At 39.9% G+C, this 19,233-nt stretch overlaps 2 protein-coding genes across 15 annotated transcripts in view; one reads left to right on the forward strand and one right to left on the reverse strand.

Moving 5' to 3' along the window:
* The window catches only part of EZH2 (enhancer of zeste 2 polycomb repressive complex 2 subunit), a 52,497-nt gene extending 36,075 nt beyond the window's left edge, over positions 1 to 16,422 (forward strand). For all 11 annotated transcript variants that reach the window (XM_065665637.1, XM_065665636.1, XM_065665639.1 and 8 more), the window contains 12 exons: positions 2,456 to 2,547; positions 3,880 to 4,120; positions 4,532 to 4,701; positions 5,075 to 5,169; positions 10,778 to 10,818; positions 11,926 to 12,051; positions 12,552 to 12,730; positions 13,548 to 13,643; positions 14,231 to 14,312; positions 15,092 to 15,172; positions 15,285 to 15,369; positions 16,087 to 16,422. In XM_065665637.1, the coding sequence (XP_065521709.1) occupies positions 2,456 to 2,547; positions 3,880 to 4,120; positions 4,532 to 4,701; positions 5,075 to 5,169; positions 10,778 to 10,818; positions 11,926 to 12,051; positions 12,552 to 12,730; positions 13,548 to 13,643; positions 14,231 to 14,312; positions 15,092 to 15,172; positions 15,285 to 15,369; positions 16,087 to 16,147 (1,349 nt within the window). In that variant the 3' untranslated portion in view covers positions 16,148 to 16,422. The remainder of the gene's footprint in view (positions 1 to 2,455; positions 2,548 to 3,879; positions 4,121 to 4,531; positions 4,702 to 5,074; positions 5,170 to 10,777; positions 10,819 to 11,925; positions 12,052 to 12,551; positions 12,731 to 13,547; positions 13,644 to 14,230; positions 14,313 to 15,091; positions 15,173 to 15,284; positions 15,370 to 16,086) is intronic.
* Positions 16,423 to 17,804: 1,382 nt separating this feature from the next.
* CUL1 (cullin 1) overlaps positions 17,805 to 19,233 on the reverse strand; it is a 51,848-nt gene continuing 50,419 nt past the window's right edge. For all 4 annotated transcript variants that reach the window (XM_065665648.1, XM_065665652.1, XM_065665649.1 and 1 more), the window contains 2 exons: positions 18,972 to 19,085; positions 17,805 to 18,438 (listed from right to left, as the gene is read on the reverse strand). In XM_065665648.1, coding sequence (XP_065521720.1) covers positions 18,358 to 18,438; positions 18,972 to 19,085 — 195 coding nt within the window. In that variant the 3' untranslated portion in view covers positions 17,805 to 18,357. The remainder of the gene's footprint in view (positions 18,439 to 18,971; positions 19,086 to 19,233) is intronic.

Genomic DNA, 19,233 nt, shown 5'->3' on the forward strand with positions numbered 1-19,233 from the left:
CATCTGCAAAATACATGTGAAAAGAACAGGTTTGATTTCTGCACATTGTAGCAGTCTGATGTGGGTCATGGCTTGCAAATCTCTTCTGTTCTTTTGCCTTGTTGCAAAATGATTTTCCTTGTGGTTGAAGAGAGTGTAAAGCCCTGAATGAACGAAGCAGTATATTGTGCAGGTCTAAAGGTGCAGTGTTGAAACGTGTGGGTTTTTTCCACCTGCACGTTTGAGTGGAGGGGCTCCCATCATCTGATTTTTTTCTTAAAAGCTGGAAAAAGGTGGAATATCTTTGCATTAAATTGCAAGCTTTCTTTGTTATTTAGCATATTTTACCTACAAAATGCATGAGCATATTGAAATGCATGAAGAGTGACATATCACGTAAAAGCTGGAATGTGGGGGAAGAAAGAGTAGCAACAATATGCATAAATTATATTCCTATACTTGCTTGCAAATATTTTTTACATATCTGTATGTCCATATATGGTAAATTGAAACTTTTTTGTGATTCTAGATTCATAAAGTGTAGTGTATTTCTCTGGAGAAAGTGATGCGATATTGATTAGTGATGCTTTTTATACTGTTTATATGTTTTTAAGGAAGCTTTTGAAGAACCCATTGCTTTCCTGAGGTTCCCATGTGCTGTCATTAATACGGGCATTATAGAATTTATGATTTGATTTCCAGTACACCTTTCCTTATGGGAGGGGAGCATGAAGTGATGGCTCCAAGATGGAGTGGTTTCATTAGAGAAGCTCTCTTATGAAGTATTCATCACCGTTGGTCACCCTCCCCACTGGTGCCAACAAGTGCTTGTGGAGCTATATGCAAGCCAGATCACTGCAATGAGATTTGCTTTATAAACTTTGCCTGTGAAAACATGTGAGCTCTGCCCACATCCTTTAAAAGGGAAGGAACTGCTTTTGGAAAAATTCAGTTTTGAAAGCATAGTGGACTTGCAAAGAGAAGCCTTGTGTACAATCCAGAAAGAGATGAGTAGGAAAGCCTATGGTGGTGGCTTATTGAAGGGGAAGGATGTGTGTGATGTTGGTATGGAACAGCCCTTATGGATTAATATGGGTAACAGGGTAACATTCTTTCAGATTAAACAGTAGCACTTTTTATTCACTGAGTGTTGAAGAACTGTGGGTTACAGCTGCCTACCTGCAACCGTGGTGAAACTGTAGCAGAAGTGCTTTTACAGTGCTGGGAAATTCTGTTTTCAGATGGGTGTCTTTTATAGGTCCTCATGGAGCATTAGGAAACAGGCAGCTTGCACTGTGTAGTCTGTCTTATTTTATTAACTTGAGTATGGTCTGCATTTTTGTTCCTTGCAGTTGCGTATGACACTATTTAACACACTGGGTTGGGGGGGAGTATTTATTTACACACACGTATGTATATTTATATACATGTATTTAATATATATAAAACCAGAAAAATGCATGGCTTGAGCATGCAGGAATTCTTGTTAAAAAGAGAGTTGCAGAAAATTGACGATGGTATTTCGAAAAGCTCCTGGTAAAATCTGGGGCCATGGATATGAATTCTGGTGAGAATCTAGCTGCAGGTTTTCCAGGCTTCAGCTAAGTAAGGGATACAGAGGAATTACCAAGACTTCCAGCAGAACTGGGAAAGTCAGTCTCTCTGAAAACATTCTGTGGGGAGGCAGAGATTGCATGGGAAGAGAGCTGGTAGAGATGAGCTCTGGCAAAGGGAATGGGTTAGGAAACTCTGTCATCTTGTTATAAAGGTGCTCATGCCCAGCTCTGTTCTATTCCAAGTCACTGTTCGGCAACTGATACGGAGCTGTTTAGTCCCTCAGATACATGAGCAGACACTTCTGCAAGTTGCAGGCATAACTGTGGTTGTTCTGATCCACAGTGCTTTGCAGTGCTCATTTACCCTGTAGCTGGGATATGGGAACTGAACTCTTACCACCTGTCAGCTTATTTGGAATGCTGATACACTAGCAGAGTAAAATGCTTGTGTGTCCTTCTGTCTTAACAGAAATGAAAAGAAGGTCCGTTGCCTTTCCAAAGTGTGTGGGGTTGGATTTTTTGACAAGATAGAAATTGCACACCTTAATCTTACTGGTTGAAAAAGGATCATGCATTAATAGGGGAAGCCCTGAATAATTCTGTTTAACATGGTAATGGAAGTAAAGTCTGTTCTGCTTGTTGGGAAGGGAGACGTAGCAAGTCTTTCTTGATACATGAAATAAATAGGATGATTGTGTTCACTGATGTAAACAGGCATATGCAAAATTTAACCATGTGCCGTCTCTGTATTTAAGTGGTAAGTCAAATGTCACTAGATGGGTTTATTTTATAGGTTTTTTTTTTTTCCATTTCTTATAATTAAAGTCTTGGCAAACCTTGTGTTTTTTATATTGTTTGAGGTTAGGTATTGAATGTATTTTCATATTAAAACTTATAAATGTGATGTTTTGATTCAACAGCATTCCATGCAACTCCTAACACTTATAAACGAAAGAATACAGAAACAGCATTAGATAATAAGCCTTGTGGACCGCACTGTTATCAACATCTGGTAAGATAATTTCATATATTAGAATTCACTAAGTGCTAGTGCTAGCAAGCTACACTTAGAGTAAGGGCATGCTGAATCTATGCTAGTGCATATACGTGTGGGCCACTTGCAGTCAAGCATGTTATCTTGAGCTTGTGCATAAGAAAAGAGGTAACTTGCAATCATCAAATGAAAGTCTTAAGTAGGAATAATTTCAGCTCTATTAGATGTAGCCTAAGATAATTGTAAGGAAGAAAGATTTGCTTCCTAATAATGTGTTGCTGCTATTGTGTCCAATTTAGTCAAAGATCTGGGTCTTGCAGACTTTTAGCTCTATCGTAAGTAAAATTACAACTCAAAATGATAAAGGTGTTTTAGTTTGCTGAAGGCAGATTTTATCCGGTATTTGTGCTCTTAAGAAACAACAGGATAGAAGTTAATAAGGTGAAATCCTTAATAATATAATTTCAAATCTCTCTCATACTTATCCTATTTTTTTTTGATATGAGAAACCATCTAATTTTCCAGTCTAGGAATTGGCTATGCATTGTCAGACCCTTTTCCACTAGAAAACAAATTACCAGTGACTGCGTTTTTGAAAACGCAGAATGCATGTTGTTTAAGTGCCATGTGCAAGAGTTCTTGTATTTTGAAGGGTATTCTCTGTGGCAAATTCTCTTATTTTTTGTCATCTAGAAAAACAGAAATTTACTATTGTGTTTTTTTTCCACTTGGCAGTCAAAATGAAAGTGGAACTCTAATGCTGACATAAGTGCTTTGTAAATGTAGGGTTGGAGTTGTTTTCATTATGGCATCAGAAGTATTTATGTTAATGGTTAGGGTACATTTAACTGGAATTTGTGTGTATGCGATTAATTTGTAGAATAATGCAAAGTTACATAGTATGCAAGTAGAATGTGATCTCCCTCAATCCCTGACATAGGTGAAAACAGTTTTTGCTATGAGGTTTTAGGCCTCAGCAGCTTTCCAATATCTGAAGGAGGCCTACAAGGGTGCTGGAGAGGGACTCTTCACTAGGGACTGTAGCAAAGGACAAGGGGTGATGGGTTCAAACTGAAACAGGGTAGTTGAGGCTAGATATAAGGAAGAAGTTTTTTACTGTGAGGGTGGTGAAGCACTGGAATGGGTTGCCCAAAGAAGTGGTGAATGCTCCATCCCTGGCAGTGTTCAAGGCCAGGTTGGACAGAGCCTTGGGTGACATGGTCTAGTGTGAGGTGTCTGTGCCCATGGCAGGGGGTTGGAACTGGATGATCTTAAGGTCCTTTCCAACCCAGACCATTCTGTGATTCTATGATAATTCTTTTACTGAAAATGGTAATATTTTGTGTTTAGGAAGGTGCAAAGGAGTTTGCAGCTGCCTTGACCGCTGAGCGCATAAAGACACCACCAAAGCGCCCTGGTGGCCGCCGGAGGGGAAGACTTCCAAACAACACCAGCAGACCTAGTACGCCAACAATAAATGTTTTGGAATCTAAAGATACAGATAGTGATAGAGAAGCTGGAACTGAAACTGGAGGAGAAAATAATGATAAAGAAGAAGAAGAAAAGAAAGATGAAACATCTAGTTCCTCTGGTAAGGCTAGTCAAGGCTTCTTTATTCAGTTTGCTGCAGTGCTCAAGAGAATTAAAAACAAGTTGAGCCAAGTGATCCTAGAAACCATGTATTTGGAATGTGTGGATCTGACTCAAAAGACAGTAATAACATGAGCTTAATCAAAGAGAAGACTAAGAAAATTTCCAGATTGTCTCAATTTATATATAGAGGTGAGATCATGTGATTTCAGTAGCTACTGTTACCTAATTTTTAACTTCTTGAAGGGGCATGTAGAAAGTGCTGTATTGTTGTGGCACTTAAATTAGGAAAAAAACAACAGAAACCTGGGGTATATTTAAGGACAATTAATTATTAGACAGTTTTAAAGGCTATATAAATTTTTTGGAACATAGCCTTCCATTGACCCGTACTCTCAATTATTTATTACAGAAGCAAATTCTAGGTGTCAAACACCAATAAAGATGAAGCCAAATATTGAGCCTCCAGAGAACGTGGAATGGAGTGGTGCAGAAGCCTCAATGTTTAGAGTTCTTATTGGCACTTACTATGACAACTTCTGTGCAATTGCCAGATTGATTGGGACCAAAACGTGCAGGCAGGTAAGAAGGGAAGCTACTTACTAAGGATGATAGCACTCTACTTTTAAAACTGAAGTACAGAAATACTAGTATTGATTATTAAAAGAGAAAATTAATGAATTTTCTTGGTTTTCCCAAGAATGCTATGATCCAGAATTCATGCCACAAGTAGATAAAAGTTAGTTTTAAAACTATTTTAAAATTAAATTTACAGGAGGCTTAAATTAGACTATCTGTTGTTAAATGACAATCAACTTTAAATGTATTGAAAAGAGAGTATGACTGGATATAATCTGTAAGTTGTTGGTTGGAGGAAATCATACTAACTTGGAAAATGAGCAACTTTCTACCAGTGAGAGATTTATCGTGGATGTATTATGGTATCTCTTGTTAGGTGTATGAGTTTAGAGTAAAGGAATCTAGTATTATTGCTCCAGTCCCTGCTGAAGATGTTGATACTCCTCCCAGAAAGAAGAAAAGGAAACACAGGTAAATCTGTTACTAAATAACCTTAGCATAACAATAAATTTGAGATACAGGGGATCAGAACAGAAAGTATTTTGGAGGAAAAAGTCATGCAATTCTTCACCTTTTGCTTCCAAAATCAAAATTTGCAGCATTAGAGCAGAGTGGTGTTTTGGTTTCAGACAAAAGTCTTACTGCCTTGGCAAGTGTAACCTTCTACTTTACTTCTCTTACCCTCTCCCTTCTTTTTAACCTCTTTTACAGCCAGATTCTTCTAGGTGTATTGCTGCAAGTAGTCAAACTAAGTTAAATTAGGAATTCTCTACACAGCTTGTTATAACATTCAGGGTATTGTGGTATAACTTTGCAGCAATAAATCATGAGTTTTAGAAGTGTTATAACGGGATTCAATAATGATTATATGGTATTTCCTAATTTAAAGCTTATGGGCTTTTTACGGTGAAGCGTCTTCCATTATGATTCAGATGGTCAGTAAGCAAAAGCATTTTAGCAAACTAGAGGATTCTCTTTTTCTTTTAAGAGATTCTATTCCTTTGTAGCACCTCAGTTTTGTAATCAACTAGAACTTTAAAGGACCAGGTTAACAAGTTATTCGAAGTGAAGCTGCAATGAAGAACAAAACCAGGCCTTTTGCTTGAGCCACAAAGACCATCTGAAACAATTTCTGTTGAAATTGTGAACTCGGTGGCTGCTGTCTGTCAGTGAAAGCCATTTTTCCTTTGAGAATCCTGAGATTTGAAAAATGCAACTCTGCATTGAGGTTTTATTCCTGGGGATGAAAACATAGGAGATAAAAAGCTGACTGAAAATTAACAAGAATGTTTCTTTCTGCAAGCAATAAGTACACTTTTTCTTCCATAAAGTTTCCTATTTCTCCTTTTAACTTCCCTTATTTCCCCCAAGTTTGTTGTTCCAGTTCTTCTTCCAGTTCTTATCTCTTAGCTTGCCTAAGTATATTTAGTATTTCCAGGCTTAGGTAAATCCCTGCTACTGGCTCAGAGATACTGTTGATGTGGAGTAGCATGTTTCTGCTTTGTAGCAGAGAGGCAGCTGATTCAAGTTAGAAAAAGATTCAGTGAGCATCTGGAAGAGATCCTATTCGCACCAAAAGCTGTTGATTTAATGCTCTTGGCACAGTTTTCACATTTATGGGCATTTGGTGGGCTTGGCTGTTTAAATTTGGAGTTATATTAGCCATAGTGCAATTTTAGGAATTAGTTTTCTTTCAGATTGACACAGCTTGCTATCAAAATGGTGCCACTACATCTATTTGAAAAGAGCAACTAAAAGGCTCAAATGTATTTTGAAGCTGAAATGGATTGTATGGTTACCATGTTGACATTGTTTTGAAGGAGTTTTGAGACTTTTAGGGGGTATGTTGTTTAGGGTTTTTCCCCAAATAAGTAAAACCAGATACCATTACATGGGATTTCTTGATTTTGCTTTGTTATTAGTTAACAATACAAAAACTTTTATGCTAGCAGTTTAGTTTTTGAAGAGACTTTTAATACTTTTAAATCTCATTGAAGGAAGGAGATAAATCTGTTGATTTTTCCAGACTATGTGGTAATCCAGCTGTCTCCGTTCTTCTATGTGCAGTAGTCTTTTACAAAGGAAAATCTAAAAGGCTCATCTACATACCACTGTAATCTGAGCACTCTGAAGGTGGCACGCAACTAACAATTGGGAAAACCATCTGGAAGTCTTTCTCTGTTTCTTAAGTTTCTTTTAGTTGACTTTACTTACTCCTAGAGTAAGAAAGCTGCTTTTAATGGCCTCTTGTAACTGACTTGATAGTGAATTTTCTTATAAGACTTCTCCCCATGTGATCGTGTAGGCATACTGAGCAACTAGCGGGCAAGGCCACAGCCCTCTCGGATAGTAAAAGCTATTCTTTTCCTCCTTCCAGTGTCCATTTCGTTAGATAGCCACAATAAGGCCAATTAATGAGAGAAGACACTTGTTTTCTGGAGAGCCAGTAAGTGTCAGAGCACATCCCATGCATCAGACCTGGCAGTTTGTAAAAACTCTGCTTTACTGGAGGAGCAAGTACTTCATATAGAAGCCAACAGAAAAATCTGAACCAAGAAAAGAGTATTGGTCATTCTCTTATGTGTATGGCTTTTTTTCCATTGTTGGAAGTTGAGTTATATTTGCTTTAATAAATCAGCAGTCCTTCCTCTGGATTAGTAAGGATCTCTTGTTGATTGTAGGGCCATGTAATGCTGTTTCTCGATTGTTTTTGTTTTCCTCCCCTCCGTCATCCCCTATTCTTAGTTTACTTAGTCAAATTTATTTGAGAGGATTTCTTTTTTCCCATTTTCTGGTTTTCCTTCACCTTCTGCTGGGCTGCTGTGCACTGCATAAGTTTCAATATGTTACATGGCTCTGCCTTAGAGTTCAGGGAGCCCTTTAATAGATACTTAAAGTCTCACTGTTATTTGGCAGAACATGCAGTTGAGGCATTGGCACAGATATTCTGGATGCCACCTGGTTGGAAGGCTGAGTCTTGGAGTGGTGAAGGAGGCTTTGGATAAGATGATTTGGGAGGCTGAAAAGAAGTCTTTGAGTGTTGCCAGAAAATCAAGCACTACACAGAATTAACTAACATACATTGACATCATTGGCACGTATTTTGAGTTTTCGGTGCTGTTTCTGGTAGCAGAGTAACCCTGTGCAGAGAAAGAAATGCTATTGTTACTTTTTCCGAAGAATGCATTCCTACTGCCTAATTAGCTTATAGCAGTGCCTCCTAAAAACACTGGTTGTTAGCAGAGAGGAGCAATATTTTTGACAGCTTCTGTCATAATGCTTCTGGAAACACATGTTTTCTAAGCTGGCTATCCTGCAGATGTCAGGAACCAGATGTACATATCCACCTGCTTGCTTGGAGATCTGCCACTGAGTTTCCGATTTGCTGCCTTGTTTTTTACAATGCTTCAAGTCACGAGAGCTTTGCCCATTTTGTCTTTCCCTTTCTTTTGCTTCCTTGTGCATGGGACCAGATCTTGCATTTTGTTTCTGGCTGAGTTAGCAGATTACAGGGCAGATAGCTAAATTAGTCCACTTTTAGTATGGTACTCATTCAGGCTTCATCTTGTTCGCTAGCTGGGGGAACTTGCAGTGCTTCCTGGCAGTTTTTGAAAGTTACTAGTCAATGGATGTACTATCTGTTTGTGCTAATTAGGCCTCCTGTTGAATTTCGTCAGTGTTGGCAGCTTGCTTCATGCTGTCTTCTGTCATTGCCACAATTCTTGCTTACACTGTATGTCTGCAGCTTCTTCCTTTCTAGGTTCTCTTCTTCCTGTGACACCCATCTCTTACAAGAGCGGCTAAGCTGATAGAATTATAGAATAGTTTAGGCTGGAAAGGACCTTATTATAGTCTAGTTCCATGGGCAGGGATGTTTCACCCTAGACTGTGTCGCCCAAAGAATGGGCGACAAAGGATGCCTTTGCCATTGTGACTGTTGTATTTGATTTTCTATCCATTATGAGATGTTAGGGTTAATGCTTTGATGGTGGCAATCTTTGTTACATTCACATGATCTTGTCCATACAGCCTATAGTTTTCCATGGAAACCAAAAAGTCTCAGGTGGCCACTAGTCAGCTAGTGGCATTTTATGCTTGAAGTATTAAGATAGTGTTTACCAAAGGAAAAAAAAATCATCCTGATTTCTAATTAAATGGTGTTTTAAGAAGTCTAGAGACAGAAAGCTTTTAAGGGTTTGGTATGCTAGGAGGTCCTTATTATCTTGGGCTGACAGACAAGCTTCTGTGAAAGAACTGTTAAAATACAGTATAAGCTACATAATCCAAATACCAGACAGACAAAAAGGAAAAGTAGTTTGATGTGCATTAGAGTAATTCAAGTCAAAATTGCACCACTTCTTTCAATTATATGGGAACTGTCATCTTAGCAAGAGTCATCAACTCGTAACTCATAAGTATGTTGGTAGCCTTTTTTTCCTCAAGTGAGTCACTCTTAGTAGGAATATCATCTATTTATTGCAGTGCTCTGTAATGCTGATAGTCTTTGGGTTTGTTCCTTCCACTCAACCTCAGTTACTTGGACAAGTCTGCCTCTGTGGGTTTCTAACTTGTATGAGTGCCTTCCAAGGCTTATAAGAAAGTTGGCTGTCAAGCACTTAGCTTTAAGTCTTAACGGTAGAGCTCTGAAAAGGCAATTGCATAGAGAATCTTACTTACCTAAAGCTGTTGCGTGTGGTGGGGGGGCCCAAGTAGAAATTGATTTCTTGTTTTTATGGAAGAAGTAGCAGCTATAACATCCTATTTAAGTACTTATAGCAGGAGATACTTTTTCAGTGTTGCATTCACTGAAAAGCAGAATAGCTTTCTAAATGTTCTGTGCCGGGGATTTTTCAGTACATGTGTTGAGTATTTTGGACTGTGAAGTAAATGTGCATAGAAAACGAGGTTTCTAGGTGCAGCTAGCTGTGTATTATGTGGCCAGGGAGTGAGGATTCTCCCATGAGACTATGGGAGAGTTTCCATAGGACATAGTAAGAAAGCCCAAGAAGTATAAACATTATGTTTGTTCACTGAAATTCAAGTGCTAACTAAAATGCCTAGAATGGAAGAAAACCTAAACCCATTGATTTCTCCATACTGAAGCCTGGTTTCCCTTTTGGTACCTAAGGTCCAGTCAGATCTTTTTGCTCGGTTGTATCTGACAGGTCTATTCATGGAATAGTAGACATTTCCTCCCAAAGACTTTGCAGTCTGAAATGCATACAAAATGAAAGGGGTAATTGTACCTTGCAAGAACTTTATAGTGAGTTACGTTATGATAACCAAATCATGTTATTCTTGGGGGAAGGGGAACCCAACAAAAACCACCACCACCCAACAAACCCACCACTTCTTGCAAAGGGAGAGAGCATGGCTGAGCTAGCAGAGAAAGAGGGCACTGAAGGAAAAATGTAAGGATGCAAGAGAAAGGCATATAGAATTTGAAGTAGAAGGGAAAAGGCTTAGCACTATAGTGACCAGTGAGAACAAACTGGGAAAAAGTGTGTCCAACCAGAAGTGTTGTGTGTGGCTGTGCCACAGACTTGATCTCCTGCAGTCATACACTTATTGCTCAGCACCCTTGGCTGTGATCTGTAGGAGACAACCAGGGTGGTGCTGGGACCAAGTCCTGTGAAGGAAGCATCTGACAGACCTTCATTCCCTTATTTAAACACATCCTTACATATCTGCGATTCTGTGTCCTTCCTTTTGCTGCTGCTTCTGCCTGCTAGAAGCAGCTCCAGCAGCCTCCTCTTTACTGGTTTTCCTTCAAGGCTATCTATCTGAATTGAAGCATCTCTCTAGCCTGGGCTGGGTGGTGGCTGCTCATCTGTACAGTCCTGAGACCAGAGGAATGGTGTGGGGAGGGGGAGGGAGCAGCCTGCCAAGCCTTGATCTTGTCAGCTCCAAGTGACTGGGACAGGGAGGATCTGCTGCAACCACTTGTGACTTGTGCAGATGTTCCTGTTGCCAGAAACTTTCCCATTTTAAGTCAAGTGGGGTGTAAGATACAGCTACCTTTCCCAGCCCATTGCAGGAGGAGTTCCTGTCAACCTTCTTGTGTTTTGTGTTTTTGCAGGTTGTGGGCTGCTCATTGCAGAAAGATACAGCTGAAAAAGGGTTAGCATCTTTCTATTCAATTTATGTCCTGAACTTTAAAGATCCTATCGTTGCTTTTTGGTTTTGTGGGTTTTTTTTTTGGGGGGGGGGGATTGGGTTCTTCAAGCCATTTTATATGTTCCATGGGGAGCTATGGATTATAGGGGGTATAAAAAAAAAAAAGTAAGCTTTCATAACAGATATTGCAGGGACAAAAGGTACTGCTTGGGTTACACACCTGGAAAAGTTCTGTAGAATTCCATCAAAAGGGAAGGAGGCTGAATTTACAGCCTTTCCAGTATGAACTTCTGTCGGTACTTCTCACTGAAGTATTAATAGCAGCTGCAGTGAAAAGCAGCATTTGGGGGTTTTCAAACCAGTTTATTTCAGAAATGGTTATCTGAAAAAATTGTGGTGAGATGTTGGGACTTCTAGCAACATCAGCAGTTGATCAGGTTGTGCCTGCTTTTTGGTTGCTGGTTGCCAACTAGAGCATTCTTATGCATACATGCAAACCCAACACTAGCTCGGGAATATTAACAGCAAATATATAGCATCAAATTCTCCTAGCTGCTCTACAGGTAAAGCTGTAGAGTCGTTCCTGGTAGTCTCTTCTTGCCTGTAAGATGCTAGCATTGTCTCTACTGGAAGACTGACTTGAGAAAGCCCAGTGGTATAATGACCAGATATTGCTCTGCCAGTGTATCTGTTTGAAAGTCAACTGTTGCTCCGGTGTAAAAATTATTTTGGGTATTTGACCCAATTCACTTTGCTGAATATCAGTGTTACTCCAGAACACTGGAAATTGTACCATTGTAGCTTTGGTTTTCAGTTTTCCACAGTAAGCAGGGCTCTGAGCACTTGAAGCAGCTGAGTCATGGGCAGAACAAAATGCACTAGGGAGGCAGGCAGACAGTGGTAACAAACACCTAACTGATGTTGCAGTTCTGGTTTGGTGGCTTTTGGGTTTTTGACACCACTCATTGTAGGCTTGGGATTCTTTTGGTAATTTTGGGGGGTTTCTTAGTTAAAAGACTAAAAGGGGATTTCTGCTTTCAAGAGTGAAGGGAACTGCCTGTGGTTTGTTTGCACCTTTCTACTTTACAAAATGTTGCTATTTTTATTCAGATGGGTCATCGAATCATGTTTACAACTATCAGCCATGTGATCATCCCCGTCAGCCTTGTGATAGCTCATGCCCATGTGTAATTGCTCAAAACTTCTGTGAGAAGTTTTGTCAGTGCAGCTCAGAATGTAAGTAAAGCATTTAAAAACTGTCTATAAATTTCTCTCACTGTCTCAACCATCTAACTCTGTGCTAGAAGTCTGTCTGTACCATGGACTTTGTTTGCACAAAGCCATTGCATGAAGGCAGAAATAGTCTTTGGACTTAAAATTGAGGAAGACTAAAGTAGAATGAAGGAAGGAAAGTATTTGCAGTAGTTCTGAATGTTCTGTACCATTGGCTATTGGGTGTTTTCTTTTAATATTCAGATGTGTTACAATCATAGAATCCCAGACTGGTTTGGGTTGGAAAGGACCTTAAGATCATCCAGTTCCAACCCCCTGCCATGGGCAGGGACACCTCACACTAGACCATGTCACCCAAGGCTCTGTCCAGCCTGGTCTTGAACACTGCCAATGATGGAGCATTTACCACTTCTCTGGGCAACCTGTTCAATCTGCATTCTCTTAATTTTACAATGTCATTTTTTCATACTTGCCCTTTTTGTTTTCTATTTATTCTTTCTTAGGCCAAAATAGGTTTCCTGGATGTCGTTGTAAAGCACAATGCAACACTAAGCAGTGTCCATGTTACCTAGCTGTACGCGAATGTGATCCTGACCTCTGTTTAACATGTGGAGCAGCTGACCACTGGGACAGCAAAAATGTTTCTTGCAAGAACTGCAGCATTCAGAGAGGATCTAAAAAGGTACATAGCTGTACAGTTACATACCTATTGCCTTGGTTTTGAGGTAGTTTTATATTTTCATGCCAGACAATGGGATTTCTTCCATTTCTTCATGCTGTCTAACAGGAAAAGGGAAACGAAAAAGGAGGTAGCTGTCACTGATGTTAGCTCGTTCATGTGCTGCTGTTAAGCTCTGTGTACATTTCATCATGTGTCAGTTAGTCAATTTTTTGTGTAACTGTGCAGTAGAGTATCTCCTACACATTCAGGCTTTGCTTGCAGCTTGCACATAGGCTGCTGTTCTAAAATGATAGCTCATCGGTCTTTCCTTAGATCAGCATAAGGAATTTCAGCTCAGACATAGATACCATTTCTTTCTTCACTTGTGGATTGTAATGCACAAGCCTGTATACAGGCTATCAGAGAGATCTCAAAAGCCTGTCCAGCTCTGTTAAATAAACAAACCGAGGTTTATTTCTCCTCAGGAACATCTTCTCAGAAACTAGTTCAGTCCAATACTGAATTGACCAGTAGTGGGCTCCTGTCTGCAGACTTTTCTAGTTCAAAGTCTTTAATGTATATGTTTATATATAAACCACCTTCATTTCAAGGTTAAACTTTTTACTGGCTTTCGGGTACTTCACGTGGCTTTTCTTTCACATACAATTTCTGATCCACAAGCTGCAATTTTAGTGTTTGATAATGAGAAGAATTTGTGTTTGTTTTCTCTTCCCCAGCATATATTTCATTAAGTGATATACTTAAAACCAAAGCCCACAGCAAAAAGCCCAAACAAAAAACCAGGCATGTCTAAATTTGTTGGTTTTCTCTCCCACAGCACTTGCTATTGGCACCTTCAGATGTGGCAGGCTGGGGAATTTTCATCAAAGATCCTGTACAAAAGAATGAATTCATCTCTGAATACTGTGGTGAGGTAAGGATGGAGATCACTAGTTATGTATGAGTTTAATTGGTGAAGTTGTGTGTTGGCTGGGGACCAAGAGATTGTCTCTTGACTTGATATCAGAGAGATGTGGCTTGACTCCATATACAGTTACTGCTGGAGCCGGGAGCTTAATGTTGGAATGTCACCAAAAAAATGGCATAGGTTCTTGTGAGAATGAGAGGCTGGAATGTCATTTTTGTCTTAGATGTAACTTTAGTTCAGACACGCCTGGAATTCTGTGCAAAATCACTTAGTATAGTACTAAAATCCAGTAGGCATTTTCATTAAATCACATGCTGTAGTAATAAACCCCCAAATTGGATTCGCAGTTTTGATTTTGAGATGAGAAGCAATTCTTGCTTTCCTTCTGCTCTGAAAGAGCTTATTCATGCCAAGAGCAAGCCATTGTTGAGTGGTGAGTGCAGGATGCTTGCTGAAAGCAGTACTTCATGTTTAAGAATATTTTCAGTTGCAAAGAATAAAAACCTTTTGGAATGTCTGGGGTTTTTGACCTTAAGCTGCTATGGCTACCAAAGGGAAGAGGTGGTCTCTTTAACAAGTATTATTTCTTTCAGATTATTTCTCAGGATGAGGCAGACAGAAGAGGAAAAGTATACGACAAGTACATGTGCAGCTTTCTGTTCAACTTGAATAATGGTATGTATGCGCTAGTCACACCCCTTGCAGCATAGATCAAATACGCACAGTCACCATTTTGGTCAGCCCTGTTCTTTTGCAGGCAGCAGGTAACATGGAGAAGTTTTCTGTTCTTCTCCACATCCTTTCCTAGCAATGTGTGGATCCCTAATACTCACACCTAGTGCTTTCCTTTTTTTCTTACACGTTAGGAAACATCACTACATCACTAAGTAGTAGTGACAGAGCCTATTGCACAAGAGGAGTAGAATTAGAATTTAATGAAGTAAAACTTATGTGCAAGCATTAAGTAGCCTGAAGAATTTAAAAGGCTTGCTTGGGCATTGTCAGAGATAATTTTACTGTTGATTATATAAGCAGTTGATTATGTTGGGAGGAAAAAAGCCACACAGATACATGGCGTGTGGCCCCTGCCACTTGAAGAGACAAATACTGACTGTGCTAAGTGTGAAATCATAGGACATACTTGAAAGCAGGAAAAAAAGCTGCTTTATGTCAATGTTGACTTAGCATATTTGTGGAGCTTGTCCTTGTGGTATAAAGTAGAGGAGCTTCAAATGAGAAACTCTGATAGTGCCACTGTGGCGGGAGATAGATGGAAAACAGTGCTGGGCAGCAGGAATAGCGTATGTCTTGCAGAACAATAAAGCTGTTGTAGGATGATGTGCCAGCTCTCCCATGTGGGTAGCTGAACAGTTACCTTTTCCAGCTGCTAATATCCTAGCACTCTAGATATTAAGCACAAATTAGTAGATGTCATTTGTTTCTTCCCTCCCTAGACTTTGTGGTTGATGCAACACGCAAGGGCAACAAAATTAGATTTGCAAACCATTCAGTAAATCCCAACTGCTATGCAAAAGGTAAGTTGTACATTTGCTTGCTTTTAGCAACATACAAAATGTTGTGGGCTACTTAGAATACACATTTTTACCATTATTGTGTTAATGTAAGTTTCAATTTCTTTTTACACAGTTATGATGGTTAACGGTGATCACAGAATAGGAATATTTGCTAAAAGAGCCATTCAGACTGGTGAAGAACTGTTCTTTGACTACAGGTTGGTAGATGGGTTTTGTAACTTCTTCCTATCATAGGCTGGATTAGCTTTCAGTATTTCTGCCCAGCTCATCACTGCTTACTGTGCCTGCCTCCTTTACAGCATCAGGTCTCAACAGCAGAGAACCAGTCCCCTTGCACAGATATTAATAAGAGATAGCACACTAAGAGTGACTTGAGAAAGCAGCTGGTTAAGAGCTTTGCAAACTTGGAACAGCAGCTTGTATAAAGTTTAGTGACATACAGGGACAAACCTGCGCATCAAACTTCATCAGGCTGGGTGCCCTAGGTGCCACATGGTGTTCAGAAATGGGAAGAAGTATTCTTGTGTTATTACAGGGAAGTGCTTCTTGGGGTTGTATTTGTAATTTCCTCTCAAGTCATCTCCCTTGAAGAAAACTAAGCTGTCCAGTGATGATACTGTGTAAGTGAACCTTGAGAAATGCAGTTGCTTTCCACTAGCCAAAAAGAACTTCAGCATTGGGAGATTCCAGTGTGATGTTTCCTCTTGGTCAAACTGCTCTAAAAGCAGTTCCTGGAGTAGCGGCAGTGTTATTCTGCATCTGCTAGTGCACACAAGGATTAAAGGCCCCAGCTTGTGAGAAACTAGGGGAAAGCTCAGTGTGTTCCAGACTCTGGTGCTGCTCTTTGTCAGAACAAAGTGAAAGTGTTCTGTGTTACTGGGCTTGATTTTTGGTTTTATTTTCTTTAATTTCAGATATAGCCAAGCTGATGCCCTTAAGTATGTGGGCATTGAAAGAGAAATGGAAATCCCTTGACACCAGCTACCTCTTCTTTTAAACAAACAGCTGCCTTATCTTCAGGAATTTCTAGTACTGTGGGCAATTTTAGTAAAAACAAAAATGCAATTTGCAATTCTGTATTTGCAGAGTACTGTAACAGTAATTTATAGTAACAAATTTCAAACCAACCCCAACTTTTTATTGCCTTCTCACCAGCTGCAAAGTGTTTTGTACCTATGAACTTTTGCAATAACATGGTGTGGTACATTTTTCAACCTTGAATAAAGGATACTTGAACTTCTTCATTTTTACTGGAACTGTGTTGGAATTTTGTGTCAGCCAGTTGAGGAAGCAACGGGAATTCTGCCCTTCAGCTTCTGAGCAAAGGCAAGTACATGCTTGTCTATTCTGTTAATGCTCCTTGATTAATATGAAGACATAAACAGGGCAGGAGACATCAGTGAGGATGATCATCAAACTTCAGCCTAGAACACCCAAGCTCTTGTCACACTATCAGTGTTTATAAGTTTTTCTCTGCTTTTCCTGTGCCTCCTCAGTCCTTACCCTATACACCATGTACAGAGAAACATTGCTTTAACCAGTGAAGGGTTAAGGCTGGCTTTGAGCCTTGAATCATTCAGCCTGTTTCTCTCCACCCCACCACTCTTACCCTGCTACAACAACCTACTAACTTGAAGCTTTCTGCCCGAAGGGGCTACGCCAACCACACAGAACAGCACCGTAAAGCCAGCACAAACAGCAGCACAAGCTCCAGTCTTCTAAATTCCAAAAAGCAATTTGAAAAAGAAACATCAAGAGGCTTCTATTACCCAAGCTGTAGTCCTCAGGGCAATTAAAGTTCTTTCCGAATAGGGACAGAAAGCATGCAAAAGCTCAAGTGGGGCTGAGACTAACCTCCCATTTTCCAAATCCATTTGGATCACATCTAATACTGCTCCATTATTCTATTTTTTTTAACCCACAGCCTTGTAGGTCACAGCTCAATTGTAACCATGAAAAGTTAAATTTCCCACAGAGAAAAATGAGAACTGACATAAACCCCAGCTCCCTTCATGCCAGAACAAACACTGAATAAAACCCACATTCTAAGGGGGGAAAAGAAAGGTTTGGCTGCAGAAATTTGGCTCTTTTCACCATCAAAACAGAAAATAACTTACCAAAAGAGAGACCTGTGAGGATGGCAGTGGTGAAAGCCAAATTTCACATGGACAAATGACCACACAACAGTGTGAGAAGAATGGAGTGATGTCTGGTCCATCAATACAAGTGCAGTAACACTCTAAGCTATTGTAATTCTCATCACAGGTTGCATTTCATGGTCATTAATGTTCAGGAACATTCAATTTTCTGTTCTAGTCAAAGAAAGGAGTAGCCAAAATCTTCTTCATCCAGGGCAGCACTGAGGCAGAGGTGACGCCCTTCACAGTATATTAAATAACACTAGAAACACCTCCAATATCAGGTCAGCAAGAACTGCTGTGTATATTCTAAGTGTTTAAGTGTTTTCTATTCTGCATACCCTGTGAAATCATCACGAATTTATCTGTTCAACACCATTTCCTCTCAAAAAAAGAAATAACACATTCGATGGTAGATGACAATTCATTGCTTAAAAGAACAAAACGTGCTTAAGTCGACAGAAGCCCTGACAAAGGAGGAGAAGCGAAACAAATTTCTACAGCTTTCATAACCATTATACCTTTTATTTACATTTAGAAAGATAAATCATGAAACTTAAAACCAAATGCAACTTGTACAGAAATCTTTTAATTTTTTGTTTTTTATTTATCACACATTAAAAAATGAAACACACTATACAAATGGGTTTTCATAGCAGATTACACATGGGTCCATTCAGACTCGCTCTCAAAGTGCTGCCAACATTTCTAAGTGCTGCCTGGGATGGCAGCTGTTTATCCTATAGCCAATGTATTGATTTAAATGCAGTAGCATGCAACCCTTAAAGGAGAAGGGTTTGATTCCTTTCTGTTCTTAAATTAGGTTAAATGGCATTGGTGTCCATATTTACATACTTGAAATGTATCAATCCTGAGCAGTTCTGATGTAAATCTGAGACTGGCTGATGGGAGTCCTGGTCTCAGGTATTAAAAAGGGAGGTCCAAATGGCAGCAGGGTGGCTGCTATGAAGTTCTGTTGCTTTCGTTCTTTCCATCACATACCTATTTGCCGAGTGTCACACAGTCAAGTAATTGCTAATAAAAACGTTAAGCCAAGTAACTGTAGGTGTCCTTCTCACCATCTACACGTTCCAAGTACTCCTTCTCGATCAGGATGTCGATGCATTTCTGTAGGAGGAACAAATGCAAGTGGTGGGACACCAGCACAAAGATTCCTCCCCTCTATGGTTGCTACAACCTGCGAGTGATTTTGGCCATCAAGCTTCCTGCCAAGTGAAGGAGGGGAGCAGGGAAAGGGCACAAACCAGGGCAACTCTGACCACATCAAGCAGAGGACTTCACTAATCCACTTTGTTCTAGGAGAGATCAAGAAACTTTCTTTTGAGCTGGGCCACCAGCACTGGTACTCCCACACCTGGGAGAGCAGGAAGAAGAGGTAAGCCTGGAGCGAAGGCTGTAAACTGGCACTGATGTGGAAAGATGCAATCAAGCTGCTATTTTACCACTGCCAACAGTACAAAACAGGCATATTATAAACACCCTATTTCTGGTTGAAATATTTCCTACTTATTTACAAGTCCAAAAATCTGTCCCTACCCACCCCATCTCCTTGGCTTTCCTTTTTAATTCAGCAGCATGTATTCAGTCTATGTCCTTCTCACCTCCTGGAACACGGGTTTAGAGCTGTGGTTCTCACATACCTTAATTACTGGAACTCGTGGCTTGAACCTTGAGGACAGCTGTGTTAGCACTTCTCCAAGCAGTTGCTGGTGTTTTAGAACCTTCCTCATTTTCATGATTCTCACAATAGCAGCCTGCACAGCAAAGATGGAAAGGTGCTTAGGAGCAAACTATTTGTCCTGCTGCTGAATAAAGCCAATTTTACTTCCCCAGCAGATCATGTCTGCTAGCACAAGAAGCATCATCACAGCAAACCTGAGCAGCAGATGGGGAGAAGCATGC

This window comes from Lathamus discolor, chromosome 2 (genome assembly GCF_037157495.1).
Source record: "Lathamus discolor isolate bLatDis1 chromosome 2, bLatDis1.hap1, whole genome shotgun sequence".
NCBI lineage: Eukaryota > Metazoa > Chordata > Aves > Psittaciformes > Psittacidae > Lathamus > Lathamus discolor.